This window comes from Dryobates pubescens, chromosome 29 (genome assembly GCF_014839835.1).
Source record: "Dryobates pubescens isolate bDryPub1 chromosome 29, bDryPub1.pri, whole genome shotgun sequence".
NCBI classification, from domain to species: Eukaryota; Metazoa; Chordata; class Aves; order Piciformes; family Picidae; genus Dryobates; species Dryobates pubescens.
This window is the reverse complement of record NC_071640.1, coordinates 10,634,103-10,653,865: the sequence shown is the minus strand read 5'-3', so window position 1 is coordinate 10,653,865 and position 19,763 is coordinate 10,634,103. Positions and strand designations below refer to the sequence as shown.

Sequence of the window (19,763 nt, the reverse complement as noted above, 5' to 3'; positions counted from 1 at the left end):
GCCAGAGCAGGAGGCAGGCAGAGCTCAGCTCCTCACCTCTTGGCTCCTCCATGCTGTGCAGCTCTCAGTTTTCCATCCTTGGCTTTTTCCTTCTCCCCAGGGTGAACCTGGCCCCCAGGGCTTGCCAGGACGTGCAGGGTCCCCTGGCTCAGATGGCTTCCCAGGCCTGGATGGCAAACCTGGGCCCTGGGGGCTGCCAGGAGAGCAGGTGAGCCATGGGCAAGCGGGGCCATGGCTTGGGCAAGCGGGGCCATGGCTTGGGCAAGTGGGGCCGTGGCTTGGGCAAGCGGGGCCATGGCTTGGGCAAGTGGGGCTGTGGCTTGGGCAAGCGTGGCCATGGCTTGGGCAAGCGGAGCCATGGCTTGGGCAAGCGGGGCCATGGCTTGGGCAAGTGGGGCCGTGGCTTGGGCAAGTGTGGCCGTGGCTTGGGCAAGGGGGCCCATGGCTTGGGCAAGTGGGGCTATGGCTTGGGCAAGTGGGACCATGGCTTGGGCAAGTGGGGCCATGGCTTGGGCAAGCGGGGCCATGGCTTGGGCAAGTGGAGCCATGGCTTGGGCAAGCGGGGCCATGGCTTGGGCAAGCGGGGCCGTGGCTTGGGCAAGCGGGGCCATGGCTTGGGCAAGCGGGGCCATGGCTTGGGCAAGCGGGGCCGTGGCTTGGGCAAGCGGGACCATGGCTTGGGCAAGCGGGCCCATGGCTTGGGCAAGCGGGGCCATGGCTTGGGCAAGTGGGACCATGGCTTGGGCAAGCGGGGCCATGGCTTGGGCAAGTGGGACCATGGCTTGGGCAAGTGGAGCCATGGCTTGGGCAAGCGGGCCCATGGCTTGGGCAAGCGGGGCCATGGCTTGGGCAAGCGGGACCATGGCTTGGGCAAGCGGGACCATGGCTTGGGCAAGCGGGGCCATGGCTTGGGCAAGTGGGACCATGGCTTGGGCAAGTGTGGCCGTGGCTTGGGCAAGTGTGGCCATGGCTTGGGCAAGCGGGGCCATGGCTTGGGCAAGCGGGGCCGTGGCTTGGGCTAGTGGGGCCGTGGCTTGGGCAAGCGGGCCCATGGCTTGGGCAAGCGGGGCCATGGCTTGGGCAAGTGGGACCATGGCTTGGGCAAGTGTGGCCGTGGCTTGGGCAAGTGTGGCCATGGCTTGGGCAAGTGGGGCCATGGCTTGGGCAAGTGTGGCCGTGGCTTGGGCAGCGCTGGGTGGGCAAGCTGCAGCTCCGAGCCCAGGGCAGGAGACAGTTGCCTCCCGGTGCTGCTGCTCTTGCTGTTCCCCTGCCTCCTCTGACCCAAAATGCCCCTCCCAAGCCTCCAGGCAGTCCTGGCTCGCTGCCCTGAGCCTCGTGGCTCCCAAAGGGCTGCAGACCGTGGCCCAGGTGCAGCTGGGGTAAGCCAGGTGCTGCACGTCCTGCTTGTAGGTGGAGCTGCCCTGGGCTGCTCCAGTGGCTCCTCGCTGGGTTGGTCTGGCAGAGGTAATGCTGGGGAGGGGGAACTTCAACCCCCCACAGCTGCTCCTCTGCATCCCAACCTCCTGGGTGCTTCTACAGGAGAAAAATGACCTTGGAGGGGTGGGGGGGAAAGAAATGAGAGCAATTGTGGCCTGCCTGGGTGAGTGTTGAAGCCCTGAAGCTGGTCCCTGGCGGGTGGGAAGGTCCCTGGGGACCACAGGCAATGCTCCTGGGCTTGGAAGCTTTCTCAGGAGGCTTTTGGAGGAAGCTGCCAGGGACTGGCCCAGGCTGAGAGGTTTGGAGCTCACAGAAGCCCCCCAGGAGTCTGCAGCAGGGTGGCTGTGGGTAGGAGGCAGAAGCTGTTGGGGCAGCAGGGGTTAAGGTTCGAGCTGGGCACGGGTGGGAGGCAGTGGGCAGCCCCTCAGTGCCCACTCTGCTCTTCCTCCCTCTCCCCAGGGCCTGCAGGGCTTCCAGGGTGACCGGGGGCTGGCTGGTGAGCAGGGAGAAGAGGTAAGGTGGCTCTCACTGGCCCTGCCAGGGGCACCACTCGGTGCCAGCTCCAGGGCACACGGTGCAGAGCAGCAAGAGCTTTCCATGGCTGCTTTCAGTGGCACTGCCCCTGTGTCCCCCTGCATGTGCCAGCCTGGGTTGTGGTGTGAGGTGCCCCACTGCCACCCTCCCTCGCTGCTCTGCCCACTCTGGCCATGCCAGGGCCCCATGCCCCAGCCTGCCCCAGCCTGGGAGCTGCCAGGGCATGGGGCTGTGGCTCCTCTCCAGGCTGCTGCAGGGGGCTGTCCACCAGGACACAGCACATCCATTACAAAGGTGGATGCTGGGGTTTGCCACCCTTCTGGTCCACCTCACCCAGGCTTCTTCAGGCCGGTTTGGAGCCACCCAGGAGGTGCTGGGCCAGGTCAGGTCACACTGGGGGGGTTTCAAACCCAGGTTCTTCCTTCTGGGACAGCAATCCCACAGGGTTTGTCCTCTGTCTTTCCTGGCCCGTTGTGTGAACCCTCTTGCCTGTGAGCACCATCACAGAGGCAGCTGGAGGATGCCTGCCCTTGGGCTCAGCCTCTCTGGAGGACCCCATGAGCTCTGCACCACCCTCGTGGGTCCATGAAGCCTTTTTCTTCCCCAGTGCCCAGCTCAGGGCACCATGGCATCCCCCATGGCATGGTCATGGGCTTGGCCCTGCCACCTGGTGCAGCACTGCTGTGGGGAGGCTCAGCCCAGCCCAGCCCCATGGAACATCTCCATGGCCAAGCCAGGCTTCCTCTGGAGCTGTCTCACACAGCACAAGCTTGAGGGGCTCCATCCCCCTGCCCCACAGCCACAGCAGCCACAGTTTAGCTCCTGATGGCCCAGCTGGGGCTCACCCATCCTTCTTGTTCCCATTTCAGGGTTTCTTGGGTGACCCTGGACCAGCTGGGGAGAAAGGAGAGAAGGGGCTGAAGGTGAGGATGCCTGTCCTTGTTCTGTTGGGCAGGGGGCTGCTCCTTCCCTGCCATAGTCCCCCAGCCCCAGATGCTGCCCTCCTCCAGCTCTCAGGTTGCTCTTGGCTTTTCCAGGGAGCAAAGGGAGCCAGTGGCCTGCCAGGTCCTGCTGGGCTGCAGGTGAGTTGTTGGGGAGCCAAGGGAGGCTCTTACCCTGCTGGGCTGGGATTGCTCCTTCCCTCTGTCTCCTCTCCTGGCCTGACCCCTTGGCTTCTCTGTGAGGGCTCCAAGCTCCATCTCTGGCTCCAGCCCACATTCTCCTGCTCTTGGGGGCTGTGTTTTCCCTGACCCTGCTGCAAGGGTTGGGGCAAAGGCCATGAGCATCTCAGGGTGGGCACCTCAGGGTGGGCATCACACTGACCCCTTGCTCCTGGCTTCTCTCCTAGGGGATGCCAGGGTTGAAGGGTGTGATGGGCTTCCAGGGCCCTGTGGGGCCAGAGGTGAGTGGGTTTGCTTTGTCTGTGCCACCAGCTCTCCCAGAGAGGTGCAGGAGGCTGCTGCTCCCCCCTGGAAAGATGGATCTGAGGAGGGAGGGCTTGGATTGCAGGTCCCTGGTACTGCTTTGTGGTTGCTCCTTACCAACTCCTTCTCTGTTCCTTTCTTTCTGGGAGCTAGAGCTGTACCACAGCACTGTCTCTGCCCTGGAGATGGCTTCTAGTAACAGGGACACTGCTCCTGAGCACCCAGGCACCTTAGAAACATAGAACTGGCTAAGAGTAGGGCTGGGGATGTGGAAACTCCAAGGAGAGACCCAAAGGACATGGTGCAGGCCTGGCAGACTTGGCTGGTGGTTGGACCTGATGATGCTGAAGGTCTTTTCCCACCTGAATGAGTCAGTGGGAGCACAGCAGGCTAGCAAAGCAGCTTCCTTTCTGTCCTGCTCCAGGGAGAAGGTGGATCAGGAGGTCCCCCAGGCCCTGCTGGCCCCATGGTAAGTCACATTTTGGCTCAACCACCACTGAAAGGCAGGTGGTGGCTGGGCTGGGCTGGGCTGGGGGAGATGCTGCTCTTTGGTCCCCAGCAAGAGCAGGGCAGGGCCCTGATGCCCTGGCCAGCTCCATCCCTTTTGCTGGGGGGCACCAGAAGTGCTGTGCCTGCTTCCAATGCAACCTCCTGGCAGCAGGGAGGGAAGGAATGGCAAAAGGATGAATGGTGCTCAAGCTCACACACACCACTAAAGCCCCCAGCACCCCCCCCCTCCCCCCAGCCCAGGGCTGCCTCTGCCCCATGGGGGTCCCCATCCCATCTCCTCCTTGCACACTGCATGGACTCACCACATCCTTGTGCTGCAGGGAGACCCAGGCCAGCCAGGGGCTGTTGGGTGCCAAGGTGTCAATGGCTCTCAGGTGGGTCTGCCCCAGGTCCCCTCCCTTGCTCTCTGGGATGTTCTGGCCACTGTGCTCACCTCCTCCCTTCCCTGCTCTCTCCCCAGGGAGAAACAGGCCCTCCAGGCTTGCCTGGCCCCAGAGGTCCCAAGGTATGTTGGTACTCCCTGCACCAAGGGCTGAGGAGAACTCCCTAGCATGGGAGAGTGTGCTGAGGCTCACCCAGCCCAGAGGGGGCTCCTCCAGCTAGCTCTGTGGTCTCAGCCCACCCCAGCACCTGCAGAGAGGCTGAGAGGAAGGAGTCTGAACTTGCATCAGGAGATGTTCAGGTTGGAGATGAGGAAATACTTCCCTGCTGCAGGAGTGGTCAGGGACTGGCAGAGGCTGCCCAGGGAGGTGGTGGAGTCCCCATAGGATCACAGAACTGTCAGGGTTGGAAGGGAGCTCAAGGCTCAGCCAGTGCCAACCCCCCTGCCATGGCCAGGGACACCTCACACTACAGCAGGTTGCTCACAGCCACCTCCAGCCTGGCTGCAAACACCTCCAGGCAGGAGGCTGCCACCACCTCCCTGGGCAGCCTGTGCCAGGCTCTCACCACCCTCCTGGGGAACAACTTCTTCCTCACAGCCAATCTCAATCTCCCCATTTCTAGTTTTGCTCCATCCCCCCCAGTCCTATCCCTCCCTGACACCCTCAAAAGTCCCTCCCCAGCTTTCCTGTAGCCCCCTGCAGATCCTGGAAGGCCACAATGAGGTCTCCTGGGAGCCTTCTCCTCTCCAGACTGAACAGCCCCAACTCCCTCATCCTTGGAGGTGTTCAAGACACCTGTGGCCATGGCCCCTGGGGCCATGGTTTAGTGGCCATGGTGGGGGTGGGTTGGTGGTTGGACTCAGTGACCTTAGAGAGTTTTCTTCCAGCCTTAATGATTCTGGGGGGGGTGTGAATCCTCCCTGTGTGCCCCTGGCAGTGGTGGGGGCTCCCTCAGGGCAGCCAGCTGGGGCTCCTCAGCTGTGAGGTGTTTCCCAGGAGAGGGTTTTGCACCCCAGGCTTTGCTCAGTGCAGCCAGGGAGCTGATCCTAGCAGCCAGGGAGCTGATCCTAGCAGCCAGGGAGCTGATCCTAGCAGCCAGGGAGCTGATCCTAGCAGCCAGGGAGCTGATCCTAGCAGCCAGGGAACGGATTCTAGCAGCCAGGGAACGGATTCTAGCAGCCAGGGAACGGATTCTAGCAGCAGGGAGCTGATTCTACCAGCCAGGGAGCTGATTCTAGCAGCAGGGAGCTGATTCTAGCAGCCAGGGAGCTGATTCTAGCAGCCAGGGAGCTGATTCTAGCAGCCAGGGAGCGGATTCTAGCAGCCAGGGAGCGGATTCTAGCAGCCAGGGAGCGGATTCTAGCAGGCAGGGAGCTGATTCTAGCAGGCAGGGAGCTGATTCTAGCAGCAGGGAGCTGATTCTAGCAGGCAGGGAGCTGATTCTAGCAGCAGGGAGCTGATTCTAGCAGGCAGGGAGCTGATTCTAGCAGGCAGGGAGCTGATTCTAGCAGCCAGGGAGCTGATTCTAGCAGCCAGAGAGCTGATTCTAGCAGCAGGGAGCTGATTCTAACAGCATGGATCTGATTCTAACAGCAGGGAGCTGATTCTAGCAGGCAGGGAGCTGATTCTAGCAGCCAGAGAGCTGATTCTAGCAGCAGGGAGCTGATTCTAACAGCATGGATCTGATTCTAACAGCAGGGAGCTGATTCTAGCAGGCAGGGAGCTGATTCTAGCAGGCAGGGAGCTGATTCTAGCAGCCAGGGAGCTGATTCTAGCAGCAGGGAGCTGATTCTAGCAGGCAGGGAGCTGATTCTAGCAGGCAGGGAGCTGATTCTAGCAGCAGGGAGCTGATTCTAGCAGGCAGGGAGCTGATTCTAGCAGCCAGGGAGCTGATTCTAGCAGCAGGGAGCTGATTCTAGCAGCCAGGGAGCTGATTCTAACAGCAGGGAGCTGATTCTAGCAGGCAGGGAGCTGATTCTAGCAGGCAGGGAGCTGATTCTAGCAGGCAGGGAGCTGATTCTAGCAGCAGGGAGCTGATTCTAGCAGGCAGGGAGCTGATTCTAGCAGCAGGGAGCTGATTCTAGCAGGCAGGGAGCTGATTCTAACAGCAGCTCCTTGTCCCCCTGCTGCTTTGCAGGGACCTCAGGGCTTGCAGGGCAGACGTGGACCCCCCGGCCCCAGGGGCAGGCAGGTAAGGGGGTGCTGTCCTGGCTTGGTGCCCAGCATGTCCCCAAGGTGGGGGGGTCCCCTCCAAGGGCTTGCTGAGCAAGGAAGGAGCTGCTGGGACTTGTCCTGCATGGGCTGTGCAAGGGGGGTGAAGGCCTTGCCCCTGTGGGTCTGTGTGACCACCCAGGGCCGGGAGGGCAGGGATGGCTCTGTCCTGTGAGCTGGCAGGGACATGGTCCCTGGGCTGAGACAGGCAGCTCCTGGGAGGCTGGGCAGGGCTCTCCTGGGCTGGGGTCTGACCCACAGAGCAGGACAGTGAGCAGCACTCCCTCTTCTCCCCCCCTCCTCCCTCCACCTTTGCTTTTCCCCAGGGTGCAGCTGGGATGGAGGGATCTGCTGGCCCCAAAGGAGACACCGTAAGAGCCTCTTGCTGGCCTGCTCTGACCTCGGTGGGGGCTTGAGGGCTTGCCCTGGAGGGACCTGAGAGGTGGGGTGAGGGGTCCCTGGCCCTGCTTTTGGAGGGGAGAGGGGGACAGCCCTTGCAGCAGAGCCTGAGGATGGAGCCTGGGGTCCTTGGCAGCCCCGTGGAGGCAGCGTGGCGCTGCTGGGGGGGCTCTGCCCAGGCTGGCACAAGCTGAAGCCAGCACTCCTCTTGCAGGGTACAGATGGGGTGCCTGGGCTGAGGGGACAGCCAGGACAGGAGGGCCCTGGGGTAAGTGCATGGGAGTGGGCAGCTGGGTGCAGGGTGGTCCCATCCTCCCTTTCACAGCCCCCCAGGCACGGCAGGGCAATGCCCTGCTCCCCATGGCATCTCCAGCTTCCCATGGACTTCCCAGAATGAGGGTTGGTGTGCTGCTGGCCACATCCTCACGGCCTCACTCCTCCTCTCCAGCCCCCAAAGCTCCTCTGCTGCCTGCAGGAACCTTGCTCTTTGTTCCAGCAGAGATGCCCCAGCCCTGCCTACCCCTTCCCTGGAGCACCTCTCTTCCCAGGGGATTTGGGTGCTGAGCTGCCCTTTCCAAAGGGTCAGGGGGGCAGATCTTCCTCCTGCCTGGCCCATGGTGGCCCAGCTGAGCTCAGCCCTCAGAGCATTTGCTCCTCACAGGCTGCACACCGCCCCCCAAGAGCTGCAAAGTGCTGCTTGCAGAAGGGCTGAGGGGGCTGGGGGTGCTGGGGGTGGTGCCTTTTGCAGGCTATCAAGGACCTTGCCCTGCTGCTGGGTGCTGCTGGGGGGTGGGGACTGCCTTGGGAGGCCTTCTGCATTCCCTGGCCCCTGCTGAGGAGCAGATCCCTCCGTGGTGGCTTCAGGAGCAGCAGCAGCAGCAGCTCTGCAGAGCCAAGCTGTCTCCAGCCCCTTCCTGCCCCTGCAGCATGGGAGGGCTGCCAGCCTCCACGAGGGCCTCTGCTGCTCCCCTTCGTGGCTCCTCTCACCTGCACTTTGCATCTCTCTCTGCAGGGCTCCATTGGCCTGCCAGGCTCCAAAGGCACCCAAGGAGAGCAGGTGAGTGATGGCACCACTGCCACCCCTGCTTGGGATGCAGGAGAGCCTGGCTGGAGCAGCCCAGAGCTCCAGCATGGTGTTCTTGGCCTCTCTTGGCACTGGGGGTTGGGGTAGGTGTCAGCTGCTGCTGCTGGGAAGGCAGAGCTGCAGCTGGGCTCTCCTTGGTGTACCAAGAGGAGCTGCCAGGCCTGAGGATGTGTCCTCAGCCTCCACCTTGCTTTGGGGAGGCACAAGGGCAGTGGCAGTGCTGCAGGCTGTGTGGAGGAGCACAGCAGTGAGGACAAGCTGCTTCTCACCTTCATGCTGCTCTCAGGATGCTGCAGCTGAATTGCCACCAGTGGCTGCTGCCAGCTGCCCACCTGCCAGGCTGCTGGGGATCAGCACAGGGTGCTGGGGGCACTAACACTTTGCTGGTGGATGAAGCCAGGAGCTCTGGAGCCCTCCTGCCACGAGGAGCAGATCCACACTGCATCAGCTGGCTCTGCTCCCAGCCCTGCAAGGCCAAGCAGGGGGGAAACCTTCATCTAAAGTGGGCTAACCTCACTCTCTCTGCTGCCAGAGTCAGAGCACAGCATGCTTTGGCTGCCAGGAGAGGCAGAAGGTGCTGTTCTGAGTGTCCAATCCACCTCTTGCAGGGCTGTCGAGGTGCAGGTGGAGCCAAGGGAGGTCTGGGAGCCAAGGGAGGCAAGGTAGGATGCACCCAGCCTTGGGGAGGGGGATTCCTCCAGCTGCTTTCCTCTGTGGCTCTTCAGCTGTGCTGTTTTCCAGCAGCTTGGGTGGTGTGGATGGCCAGGGAGCCAGGGACAGGCAGTTCTGGGGAGCTGCAGCTGTGCCTGATCCAGAGCAGGGCCAGGAGGATGAGCAGAGGGCTGGAGCTGCTCTGCTGTGGGGACAGACTGAGGGAGTTGGGGTTGTGCAGGCTGGAGAGGAGAAGGCTCCAAGGAGACCTAATTGTGGCCTTCCAGGATCTGAAGGGAACTACAGGAAAGCTGGGGAGAGACTTTTGAGGGTGTCAGGGAGGGATAGGACTGGGGGGGATGGAGCACAACTAGAAATGGGGAGATTGAGATTGGATGTGAGGAAGAAGTTGTTCCCCAGGAGGGTGGTGAGAGCCTGGCACAGGCTGCCCAGGGAGGTGGTGGCAGCCTCCTGCCTGGAGGTGTTTGCAGCCAGGCTGGAGGTGGCTGTGAGCAACCTGCTGCAGTGTGAGGTGTCCCTGGCCATGGCAGGGGGGTTGGAACTGGCTGAGCCTTGAGGTCCCTTCCAACCCTGACAATTCTCTGATTCTATGTTCCTACCATGCTGCTGCTGCTCCTCCATCCCTCCCCCCCACTCCATCCCTCCCCCCACTCCATCCCTCCCCCCACTCCATCCCTCCCCCTCTCCATCCCTCCCCTTGCTCCATCCCTCCCCCCTCTCCATCCCTCCCCCTCTCCATCCCTCCCCCTCTCCATCCCTCCCCTTGCTCCATCCCTCCCCTTGCTCCATCCCTCCCCTTGCTCCATCCCTCCCCCTTCTCCATCCCTCCCCCCGCTCCATCCCTCCCCTTTCCATCCCCCCCCTTGCTCCATCCCCCCCTGCTCCACCTGCTTTGGCTGCTTGACAAACACTCTCTAGCCCCATGGGTGGTGCCCCAGGGCTGCTCTGGGAGGAGGCTCCCGGGGTGCTCACCAAGGGTGCCCCAAAAGCAGGGTGTGCAGAGAGCTGAGGCTGCAAGTGCTGGGCTCTCCAGGGTGGGGGAGCCCCCAGCACTGGCTGCCTCTCCCCCCACCCCCAGTTTGCAAGGCCTGCTGTGATGTGCTGTGTCTTGTTCCTCCAAGGGTCCCCGTGGAGCACAAGGAGCCAAAGGTCCCCCAGGGCCTCGGGGCCAGGGGGGCTTGCAAGGCTTTCCTGGCCCTCGAGGAGCTGCAGGGCCCCAGGGCCCCGATGTGAGTGCTGTGGATGGAGCAGGGGGATGGGCTGGGATGCCTGGGCAGCAGTGTGATGCCATGGGGTGGGTGGGATGGGGAAGGGGCAGCCCTGGGGGGGCAGGCAGCATGGGCAGCAGTGTGATGCCATGGGGTGGGTGGGATGGGGAAGGGGCAGCCCTGGGGGGGCAGGGAGCATGGGCAGCAGTGTGATGCCATGGGGTGGGTGGGATGGGGAAGGGGCAGCCCTGGGGGGGCAGGGAGCATGGGCAGCAGTGTGATGCCATGGGGTGGGTGGGATGGGGAAGGGGCAGCCCTGGGGGGGCAGGGAGCATGGGCAGCAGTGTGATGCCATGGGGTGGGTGGGATGGGGAAGGGGCAGCCCTGGGGGGGGCAGGGAGCATGGGCAGCAGTGTGATGCCATGGGGTGGGTGGGATGGGGAAGGGGCAGCCCTGGAGGGGCAGGCAGCATGGGCAGCAGTGTGATGCCATGGGGTGGGTGGGATGGGGAAGGGGCAGCCCTGGGGGGGCAGGCAGCATGGGCAGCAGTGTGATGCCATGGGGTGGGTGGGATGGGGAAGGGGCAGCCCTGGGGGGGCAGGCAGCATGGGCAGCAGTGTGATGCCATGGGGTGGGTGGGATGGGGAAGGGGCAGCCCTGGGGGGGCAGGGAGCATGGGCAGCAGTGTGATGCCATGGGGTGGGTAGGATGGGGAAGGGGCAGCCCTGGGGGGGCAGGCAGCATGGGCAGTGCTGTCCTGCCCCAACCCTTGCCAGGGGAGCAGCCCTGCTGCTCATGAGCTGGGGCAGTGGGCAGTGTGGCATGGCCTGGAGCCTGCCCAAGAGCCATGCACTGGCACAGGCATGGAAGGCTTGCAGGATCCCTCTCTCCCACTGCCTAGCCCCAGCATCCTGGGCAGCTCTGCCACCTTGTTCTGCCTCTTTCTCCTCCCATGAGCTGGCAGCACTGGACTGTCCCCAGCCAGCAGCCCACCTGGCAGCACTACTGCTGTGTCCCCTCTGCTGGGGCAGCTCTGGAGCCCTCAGCACAGCCAGGAACCTGTTGGAGCAGGGCCAGAGGAGGCCACAGCACTGCTGGCAGGGCTGGAAGCCCTCTGCTGGGAGGCCAGGCTGAGAGAGTTGGGGTTGTGCAGCCTGGAGGAGAGAAGGCTCCAGGGAGACCTTCTGATGGCCTTGCAGTGCTTGAAGAAAGCTGGGGGCAGACTTTTTCTCAGGGCCTGTTGTGAGAGGCCAGGGGGTGATGGTTTGAAACTAAAAGAGGGAGATTCAGACTGGAGAAGGGAGAAATGTTTGCCCCTGAGGGTGGTGAGAGCCTGGCCCAGGCTGCCCAGAGAGGTGGGAGCTGCCCCATCCCTGCAACCATCCCAGGTGAGGTCCTCTGGGGCTCTGAGCAGCCTGCTGTAGCTGCTGACTGCAGAGGGGTTGGACTGGATGAGCTTTACAGATCCCTTCCCACCCAGACCATTCCATGACTGCATGGTTCTGTCTGGCTGGGGGGCTTGGAGCTGCTGTGGGCAGAGGGAGCTCTCTAATGGCATCTCCCTGCTGCCTGGGCACTGCTGCTCCCTGCTTGGGCCTGGGGAGCTCTGCTGAAAGCCCCATCCTGGGGGTCCCAGGTGTCCCCAGCTCCACAGCACTTCACACCAGCAGAGCTCTCACCTCTGGCTGTGCCCCCCTCAAGGACCCTCCATGACCTGGTGTCAAAGCCATGGAGATGTGGCGCTGAGGGTTCCATGGTGACCTGGCAGTGCTGGGTCACTGGTTGGACTCCATCACCTTAAAGGTCTCTTCCACCCTAAATGATCCTCTGGCTCTGCCAGAGGCTGCCCTTGCCCTGGCCAGCTCCTCTCCTCTCCCCTGGCAGGGAGAAGAAGGCCAGATGGGCCCAGCAGGGCTGAACAGCAGCGAGGGACCCAAGGTCAGTGCCAGGGCTTGCTGCTGTGTCCCCAGCTGCCCAGGGTCTGCCCTCAGCCTTGCATGGAGGGCAGGGCTGCAGCCACCTCGCCTGTGAGCCTCAGCCTGGGGCCCAGCACCCAGGGGGCAGCACCGTGCTGGCCCCTGGGGAGGGTCCCCAAGCCCCCACGTGTGGCATCCCTGAGCCTGCTGCAGCCCTGCCCTGCCCTGCCAGCGTGGCAGGGGCTGGAGGGGTGCCCAGCAGGCTGGAGGGGTGCCCAGCAGGCTGGAGGGGTGGCTGGTGTGACCTGGCTGTGTCCCTTTGTGTGACTCTTAGGGCTGCAGAGGTCCTGATGGCCCAAAGGGGAGCCCAGGCCCACGAGGAGCTCGGGTGAGCACAGCTGAAAGAGAGGAGCTTCAGATCAGATGCTGGGGAGGAGTTCTGCCCTGGGGAGGTGGTGAGGCACTGCAGCAGGCTGCACAGAGGTGGTGTGGATGCTGCCCCCCTGGAAGTGATCGAGGCCAGGCTGCCTGAGCTCTGCTGTCCCTGCTGACTGGGGTCAGGGGGTTGCAACCAGATGATCCTTAAGGTCCCTTCCAGCCCAACCCCTGCTCTGATTCATCCTCTGGACTAATGGGGTGCTGGATCTTGCAGCTGAATCTGGGAGCATCTGTGGCTCTGGGCAGGTTGAAACAACCCTGGGGACCGCTCCCTGGGGTGGCTTGGGACGTGCTGGGGCCGAGCTGTGACGTCTTGGGGCAGCAGCTTTGCCCCCAGCTTGGTTGCTGGCAGCAGGATGCTTCTCTTACTGCTTTGCTGCTCCCCAGGGCCGTGTGGGTCAGCGTGGCCTGGCTGGAGTCCCTGGGCTGCCTGTAAGTAGCAGAAGCCTCAAGGCTGATGAGGGGCAGGATGAGGGGCAATGGACTGACACTGCAGCAGGAGGAAGTTCTGCACAGTCAGAGTGGGGAAAATAACCAGCACAGGTTGCCCAGGGAGGTGGTTGGGGCACTGTCCCTGGAGGCATTCAAGATTAGGCTTGATGTGACCCTGGGCAAGCTGATCTGATTGGAGGTGTCCCTGCTGCCTGGTCTGGATCTGTGGGTCTGTGGATCTGTGGTCTGGATCTGTGGATCTGTGGGTCTGTGGGTCTGTGAGTCTGGATGTGTGGGTCTGTGGGTCTGGATCTGTGGGTCTGTGAGTCTGTGAGTCTGGATCTGTGGATCTGGATCTGTGGTCTGGATTTGTGGGTCTGTGGATCTGTGGAGCTGTGGGTCTGTGGAGCTGTGGGTCTGGATCTGTGGGTCTGTGGATCTGTGGTCTGGATCTGTGGGTCTGTGGGTCTGTGGGTCTGGACCTGTGGGTCTGTGAGTCTGTGGGTCTGGACCTGTGGGTCTGTGAGTCTGTGAGTCTGGATGTGTGGGTCTGGATCTGTGGTCTGGATTTGTGGATCTGTGGAGCTGTGGGTCTGTGGAGCTGTGGGTCTGGATCTGTGGGTCTGTGGAGCTGTGGGTCTGGATCTGTGGGTCTGTGGGTGTGGATCTGTGGTCTGTGGGTCTGTGGATGTGTGGTCTGGATGTGTGGATCTGTGGGTCTGGATCTGTGGGACTGTGGGTCTGTGGATCTGTGGGTCTGTGGTCTGGATCTGTGGTCTGTGAGTCTGTGGGTCTGTGGATCTGTGGGTCTGGATCTGTGGGTCAGTGGGTCTGTGGGTCTGGATCTGTGGGTCAGTGGGTCTGTGGGTCTGGATCTGTGGGTCAGTGGGACTGTGGATCTGTCTCTGTGCTGGTGCAGGGTGCTTGCAGCTCTGGGCCAACTCTTGGGGGGCAGCCCCCTGGCATGTGGCAGGACTGGGGGCTGTGCTGTGCTTGGGAACTGGCACAGGATAAGGAGGGGCTGAGCAGCTCTGCAGTTTGCACATTGCATGAAGAGTTTTGACAGCCTGGAGAGGAGAAGGCTCCCAGGAGACCTCATTGTGGCCTTCCAGGGTCTGAAGGGGGCTCCAAGAAAGCTGGGGAGGGACTTCTGAGGGTGTCAGGGAGAGATAGGACTGGGGGGGATGGAGCAAAACTGGAAATGGGGAGATTGAGATTGGTTGTTAGGAAGAAGTTGTTCCCCATGAGGGTGGTGAGAGCCTGGCACAGGCTGCCCAGGGAGGTGGTGGAAGCCTCATCCCTGGAGGTGTTTGCAGCCAGGCTGGAGGTGGCTGTGAGCAACCTGCTGTGGTGTGAGGAGTCCCTGCCCATGGCAGGGGGGTTGGAGCTGGCTGAGCCTTGAGATCCCTTCCAACCCTGATAGATCTCTGACAGCACAGCTGCCCAGCAGCAGAGCTTCCCTCTCAGCCCCCCATGGGGCACCACGGGGCAGCCCTGGCTGGGGCACCATGGGGCAGCCCTGCCTGGGGCACCATGGGGCAGCCCTCGCTGGGGCACCACGTGGCAGCCCTGCCTGGGGCACCACGGGGCAGCCCTGCCTGGGGCACCACGGGGCAGCCCTGGCTGGGGCACCACGTGGCAGCCCTGGCTGGGGCACCACGTGGCAGCCCTGGCTGGGGCACCACAGGGCAGCCCTGGCTGGGGCACCACGGGGCAGCTCTGCCTGGGGCACCACGTGGCAGCCCTGGCTGGGGCACCTCAGGGCAGCCCTCACTGGGGCACCTCAGGGCAGCCCTCACTGGGGCACCACGGGGCAGCTCTGCCTGGGGCACCTCAGGGCAGCCCTCGCTGGGGCACCACGGGGCAGCCCTCGCTGGGGCACCACGGGGCAGCCCTCGCTGGGGCACCACGGGGCAGCCCTCGCTGGGGCATCCTGCCACCAGGCTTTGCTTTCCTGAGCTGAGACTCTTCCTTCCAGGGCTCGAGGGGCATCCCAGGAGCAGGTGGTGCAGAAGGAAAGCCTGGTACACAGGTTCCCATCCTCCCTCTCTACTTGTCTGTGGGCAAGGGCTGGGGCTGGTGCTGAGCAGGGGAGGCTGAGCCCAAGGGGGAGGCACTTCCCAGCCCCACCACCCCCACAGCCCTGCAGCTCAAGCCCTTGGCACCGTGCTGGACCTCGCTGTGCTGAGCATTAGCTGGCTCTGGGCTGCCACAGTGGGAGTGGGAGAGGCTGCCTCTGCCTCCCCATCCTCCTCATCATCTCTCTTGTCCTGCAGGGTCTCCCAGGGAGCATGGGCAGCCCAGGCAGGAGGGGACCACCAGTGAGTAGTGCTGAATGACTGCCTGACTTCTGTCCTTCCTCTCCTCTGCTCAGCTTCCTTTCCATGGGCACTGGCCTCAAAACTCATGCCCACAGAATTGGGCACAGGTAAAGGATGGCCCTGGTGGGGGAGACCAGCTGGAGGGAGCTTCCCTGGGTGCAGCTGCAGGCAGGGAGCCCTTGAGAATCCTGCTGAAGGAGAGGGAATGGAGCAGAGCATTTAAGCTCTGGTTTAGCTGGCACTGAGTGCTGCCAGTCCAGAGCCAGCCCTGGGCTGAGCCCCAGCAGTGTGGGCAGCAGGGGCAGGGAGGGGATTCTGCCCCTCTGCTGTGCTCTGCTGAGACCTCCCTGCAGGGCTGGGGCAGCTCTGGAGCCCTCAGCACAGCACAGCCAGGGACCTGTTGGAGCAGGGCCAGAGGAGGCCACAGCAGTGCTGGCAGGGCTGGAAGCTCTCTGCTCTGAGGCCAGGCTGAGAGAGTTGGGGTTGTGCAGCCTGGAGAGGAGAAGGCTCCAGGGAGACCTCCTGGTGGCCTTAAAGAAAGCTAGGGACAGACCTTTGGGCAAGGCCTGATGTGAGAGGCCAAGGGGTGATGGTGTGAGACTAAATGAGGGAGACTCAGACTGGAGAGAAGGGAGAAATATTTGACCCTGAGGGTAGTGAGAGCCTGGCCCAGGCTGCCCAGCAAGGTGGGAGCTGCCCCATCCCTGCAGCCATCCCAGGTGAGGTTGTCTGGGGCTCTGAGCAGCCTGCTGTAGCTGCTGCTGTCCCTGCTGGGTGCAAGGGGTTGGGCTGGATGAGCTTGAAAGGTTCCTTCCCACCCAAACCCCTCCATGAGCCTACCACTGCAGAATGGTCTCTGCTCCCTGGCACTGCTCTCCAGAAGAGGTCCAGCAGCAGGGCCTGGGCTGGCAGCAGCTTTGCCCTCCTGCAGGGTTTCTCCTGTGTGCTCTGAATCCAACAGGGGAAAAACCAACCTCTGCCTTCCCTCCAAGCAGAAGATGCCAAATGAAATGCTCTGCTCTGGGCCAAGGAGAGCCGGCTCAGAGCTTGCTCTTGGGGCTGCAGCTGTGGGTGTTGAGTGTGAGCCCACAGCACAGGGCTTCAGCAGGCAGGCACCAGGGAGCTGGGCTGAAGTGGAGAGCACCAGCAGTGCCTTTGCCAGGCTGAGCCATGCCCCAGGACCTGGCCCCAGAGCTGGGGTTTGGTCTTGGACCATACACTGCTATGGAGAACCACTCTGTGCCTCCTGCTGCTGCCTTCCCTCCTTCCCTCCTTCCCTCCTGCTTCCCTCCTTCCCTCCTGCTTCCCTCCTTCCCTCCTGCTTCCCTCCTTCCCTCCTGCTTCCCTCCTTCCCTCCTGCTTCCCTCCTTCCCTCCTGCTTCTCCCTTCCCTCCTGCTTCTCCCTTCCCTCCTGCTTCTCCCTTCCCTCCTGCTTCTCCCTTCCCTCCTGCTTCTCCCTTCCCTCCTTCCCTCCTGCTTCTCCCTTCCCTCCTTCCCTCCTGCTTCTCCCTTCCCTCCTTCCCTCCTGCTTCTCCCTTCCCTCCTTCCCTCCTGCTTCCCTCCTTCCCTCCTGCTTCCCTCCTTCCCTCCTGCTTCTCCCTTCCCTCCTTCCCTCCTGCTTCTCCCTTCCTTCCATCACTCATCTTCTGCCCTTTCCCCCAGGGTTTTGCTGGCTCACAGGGGGGCCATGGACACTCAGGACCTCCTGGATCAATAGTAAGGGGGGAAAAAAGGATCCTTCTGCATGAACTCTGGGGGGAGTCAGGCTGGAGGTCAGGAAGACCTTCTCTACAGTGAGGGTGGGGAGACACTGGAGCAGGTTGCCCAGGGAGGCTGTGGATGTCCCCTGCCTGGAGGTGTTTGAGGCCTTGAGCAGCCTGTGCTGGTGGGAGGTGTCCCTGCCCATGGCAGGGGGTTGGAGCTGGTTGATCTTTCAGGTCCCTTCCAACCCAACCCACTCTGTGATTCTATGCATCCATGACCTCTGCCTTTCCTCAGGTGGGAAGTGAGGGCTGGTGCCACTGGTGGGGGGTGGGAGACTTTCCCAACTTGGGAGCTGAGAGGGGATCAGGACATCCCCAGGACCTGATCTTCATTCCTCCTTGAAGGGCATTCCAAAGCCTCAGGGGCAGGAGGCTTGGGGAGAGCAGAAGCACTTCCCCAGGAGCCAGCCTGCCCGAGGGGCTTTGCAGCTTCCCTGAGCCTGAGCAGGGTCTCCATGGGGGGGACAGCAGCCCATGGAAACCCTTGGTGCCTGGGTGGCTGAGTAACAGCATGCTCCTGGCTCCTGGGAGGGGGTCAAAGCTCCATCCCAGGTGGCAAGGGATGGCTCAAATGCAGGGAGGGTGGAAATGGGTGGTACAAAGACAGGGAGGGCAGATGCTTGCCCTTGTCCCCTGGGTTGAAGGCCCAGAGCAGCTCCTGCAGCTGGGAGAGCTGCTCCCTGAGGGGCTTCTCTCAGCTGGGTTTGCTGATGGCCCCAAGAGGGAGCAGTGTCCCCTGTCCCGGTGAGAAAGCTCCTGCACAGCCCCCCCTGGGTGCTGGCATGCAGGAGCCACGCAGCAGCTTGTGCTCAGCAGCCTGCTGTGGAGCCTGTGGTGGAGCTGGCCCTGGGCAGAGAGGCAGCAGCAGTGTCCTTTCCCAGCCTTCGGCCTGACACTTCTTCCCCAAATATTTCCAAAGGGCTCTCTGGGAAGACCTGGACCTGATGGAGACCCAGGTGCCCTGGGCCCAAAGGTGAGAGCTGGAGGGTCCAGGAGCATGCCAGGAGGGCTGGCTGCAGAAGGGATGGTGCTGAACAACCCTTGGCTGCCGCGGGGGCAGCCGAGCAGCTCCCTGGGCTCCAAGGGTGGGAAGGTGTCTGCTCACACCCCAGCAGTGGAGGTTTCTTAATGCCCTCATCCTACCTGGCAGGGGCTGCCTGGGAAGCCTGGCTTGGAGGGGCCCCAAGGACCTGTTGGCATCCATGTGAGTGACAGTCCTGCTGTGCAGAGGGGATGCTGTCACCCAGACAGCAGAAGGGCTGGGGGCGGCTCCTGGAGCGGCGCTGGCAGCATCCTGCCAGGCCTCCTGCGGTGCCCAGGGTCCTCCCAGTCCTGGGTGGGAGCTCAGCCTCAGCAGCTGCCTCCTCCCCAAAGCCTGGAGATGCCCCCAGCTGCCTCCTAACCCTCTGCTCTCCCCAGGGCTACCCAGGAGCTGCTGGTGACCGCGGGAGGCCAGGGCACAGGGGAGACAAGGTAGGGCTGGCCAAGGGCACAGCAGGCTGGGCCAGGCTGGGCTGGGCTGGGCTGGGCTGGGCTGGGCAGGGCTGGGCTGGGCTGGGCTGGGCAGGGCTGGGCTGGGCTGGGCTGGGCTGGGCTGGGCAGGGCTGGGCTGGGCTGAGCTGAGCAGGGCTGGGCTGTGAGCTCAGAGGTCCCTTCCATCCCCTCACACCCTGGGAGCTGTGATCCTGTGAGCTCAGAGGTCCCTTCCCTCCCCTCACACCCTGGGAGCTGTGATCCTGTGGTCTCAGAGGTCCCTTCCAACCCCTCACACCCTGGGAGCTGTGATCCTGTGGTCTCAGAGGTCCCTTCCATCCCCTCACACCCTGGGAGCTGTGATCCTGTGGTCTCAGAGGTCCCTTCCATCCCCTCACACCCTGGGAGCTGTGATCCTGTGGTCTCAGAGGTCCCTTCCAACCCCTCACACCCTGGGAGCTGTGATCCTGTGGTCTCAGAGGTCCCTTCCAACCCCTCACACCCTGGGAGCTGTGATCCTGTGAGCTCAGAGGTCCCTTCCCTCCCCTCACACCCTGGGAGCTGTGATCCTGTGAGCTCAGAGGTCCCTTCCCTCCCCTCACACCCTGGGAGCTGTGATCCTGTGGTCTCAGAGGTCCCTTCCATCCCCTCACACCCTGGGAGCTGTGATCCTGTGGTCTCAGAGGTCCCTTCCATCCCCTCACACCCTGGGAGCTGTGATCCTGTGGTCTCAGAGGTCCCTTCCCTCCCCTCACACCCTGGGAGCTGTGATCCTGTGGTCTCAGAGGTCCCTTCCATCCCCTCACACCCTGGGAGCTGTGATCCTGTGGTCTCAGAGGTCCCTTCCCTCCCCTCACACCCTGGGAGCTGTGATCCTGTGGTCTCAGAGGTCCCTTCCCTCCCCTCACACCCTGGGAGCTGTGGGCTGCCCAGACTCCTGTGGCTTGTTACGAGATGCCAGGCAGAGGGGCTTGGGGCTCAGGAGGTGACTGCATTCAAGCACACAGAGGGAAGGAAACCTTTCTTGCCTCCTGACAGGGAGAAATGGGAGCCCAAGGCCCCCCAGGATTTCCAGGGAAAGCTGGTCCCAAGGTGGGTCCTGCCTGCTGCTGCAGCCCTGCAGGGAAGCACCAAGCAAGTCCCCTGTGCCAGGCTGGGCAGGGGGCACTGGGGCCTCAAGGGGCCACGGTGGGGAGAGGGCAGCACTCAGGGCTGCAGTGTGGGACTCTGGTTGCCTTCTCCTCCCCCAGGCCCTGCCAGGTCCTCCAGGTCCTCGAGGTGCTCCTGGCTCCCGGGTAGGACTGGCAGTGCTCCCTGTGCCCCTGCTGCAGTGCCCCTGCTGCAGTGCTCCCTGTGCCCCTGCTGCAGTGCTCCCTGTGCCCCTGCTGCAGTGCTCCCTGTGCCCCTGCTGCAGTGCCCCTGCTGCAGTGCCCTCTGTGCCCCTGCTCCCTGTGCCCCTGCTGCAGTGCCCTCTGTGCCCCTGCTCCCTGTGCCCCTGCTGCAGTGCTCCCTGTGCCCCTGCTGCAGTGCCCCTGCTGCAGTGCTCCCTGTGCCCCTG

The 19,763-nt window shown here is 63.1% G+C and overlaps 1 protein-coding gene across 1 annotated transcript in view; it reads left to right on the top strand.

Annotated features, from left to right (window-relative positions):
• The window catches only part of LOC104306153 (collagen alpha-1(I) chain-like), a 95,466-nt gene that overhangs the window by 53,693 nt on the left and 22,010 nt on the right, over window positions 1-19,763 (top strand). Inside the window, exons 13-37 of the mRNA XM_054174185.1 lie at window positions 101-208; window positions 1,897-1,950; window positions 2,841-2,894; window positions 3,009-3,053; window positions 3,320-3,373; window positions 3,820-3,864; window positions 4,226-4,279; window positions 4,366-4,410; window positions 6,426-6,479; window positions 6,826-6,870; window positions 7,113-7,166; window positions 7,911-7,955; window positions 8,591-8,644; window positions 9,776-9,883; window positions 11,747-11,800; window positions 12,113-12,166; window positions 12,604-12,648; window positions 14,627-14,680; window positions 14,925-14,969; window positions 16,632-16,685; window positions 17,652-17,705; window positions 17,883-17,936; window positions 18,152-18,205; window positions 19,244-19,297; window positions 19,456-19,500. Coding sequence (XP_054030160.1) covers window positions 101-208; window positions 1,897-1,950; window positions 2,841-2,894; window positions 3,009-3,053; window positions 3,320-3,373; window positions 3,820-3,864; window positions 4,226-4,279; window positions 4,366-4,410; window positions 6,426-6,479; window positions 6,826-6,870; window positions 7,113-7,166; window positions 7,911-7,955; window positions 8,591-8,644; window positions 9,776-9,883; window positions 11,747-11,800; window positions 12,113-12,166; window positions 12,604-12,648; window positions 14,627-14,680; window positions 14,925-14,969; window positions 16,632-16,685; window positions 17,652-17,705; window positions 17,883-17,936; window positions 18,152-18,205; window positions 19,244-19,297; window positions 19,456-19,500 — 1,386 coding nt within the window. The remainder of the gene's footprint in view (window positions 1-100; window positions 209-1,896; window positions 1,951-2,840; window positions 2,895-3,008; window positions 3,054-3,319; window positions 3,374-3,819; window positions 3,865-4,225; window positions 4,280-4,365; window positions 4,411-6,425; window positions 6,480-6,825; window positions 6,871-7,112; window positions 7,167-7,910; window positions 7,956-8,590; window positions 8,645-9,775; window positions 9,884-11,746; window positions 11,801-12,112; window positions 12,167-12,603; window positions 12,649-14,626; window positions 14,681-14,924; window positions 14,970-16,631; window positions 16,686-17,651; window positions 17,706-17,882; window positions 17,937-18,151; window positions 18,206-19,243; window positions 19,298-19,455; window positions 19,501-19,763) is intronic.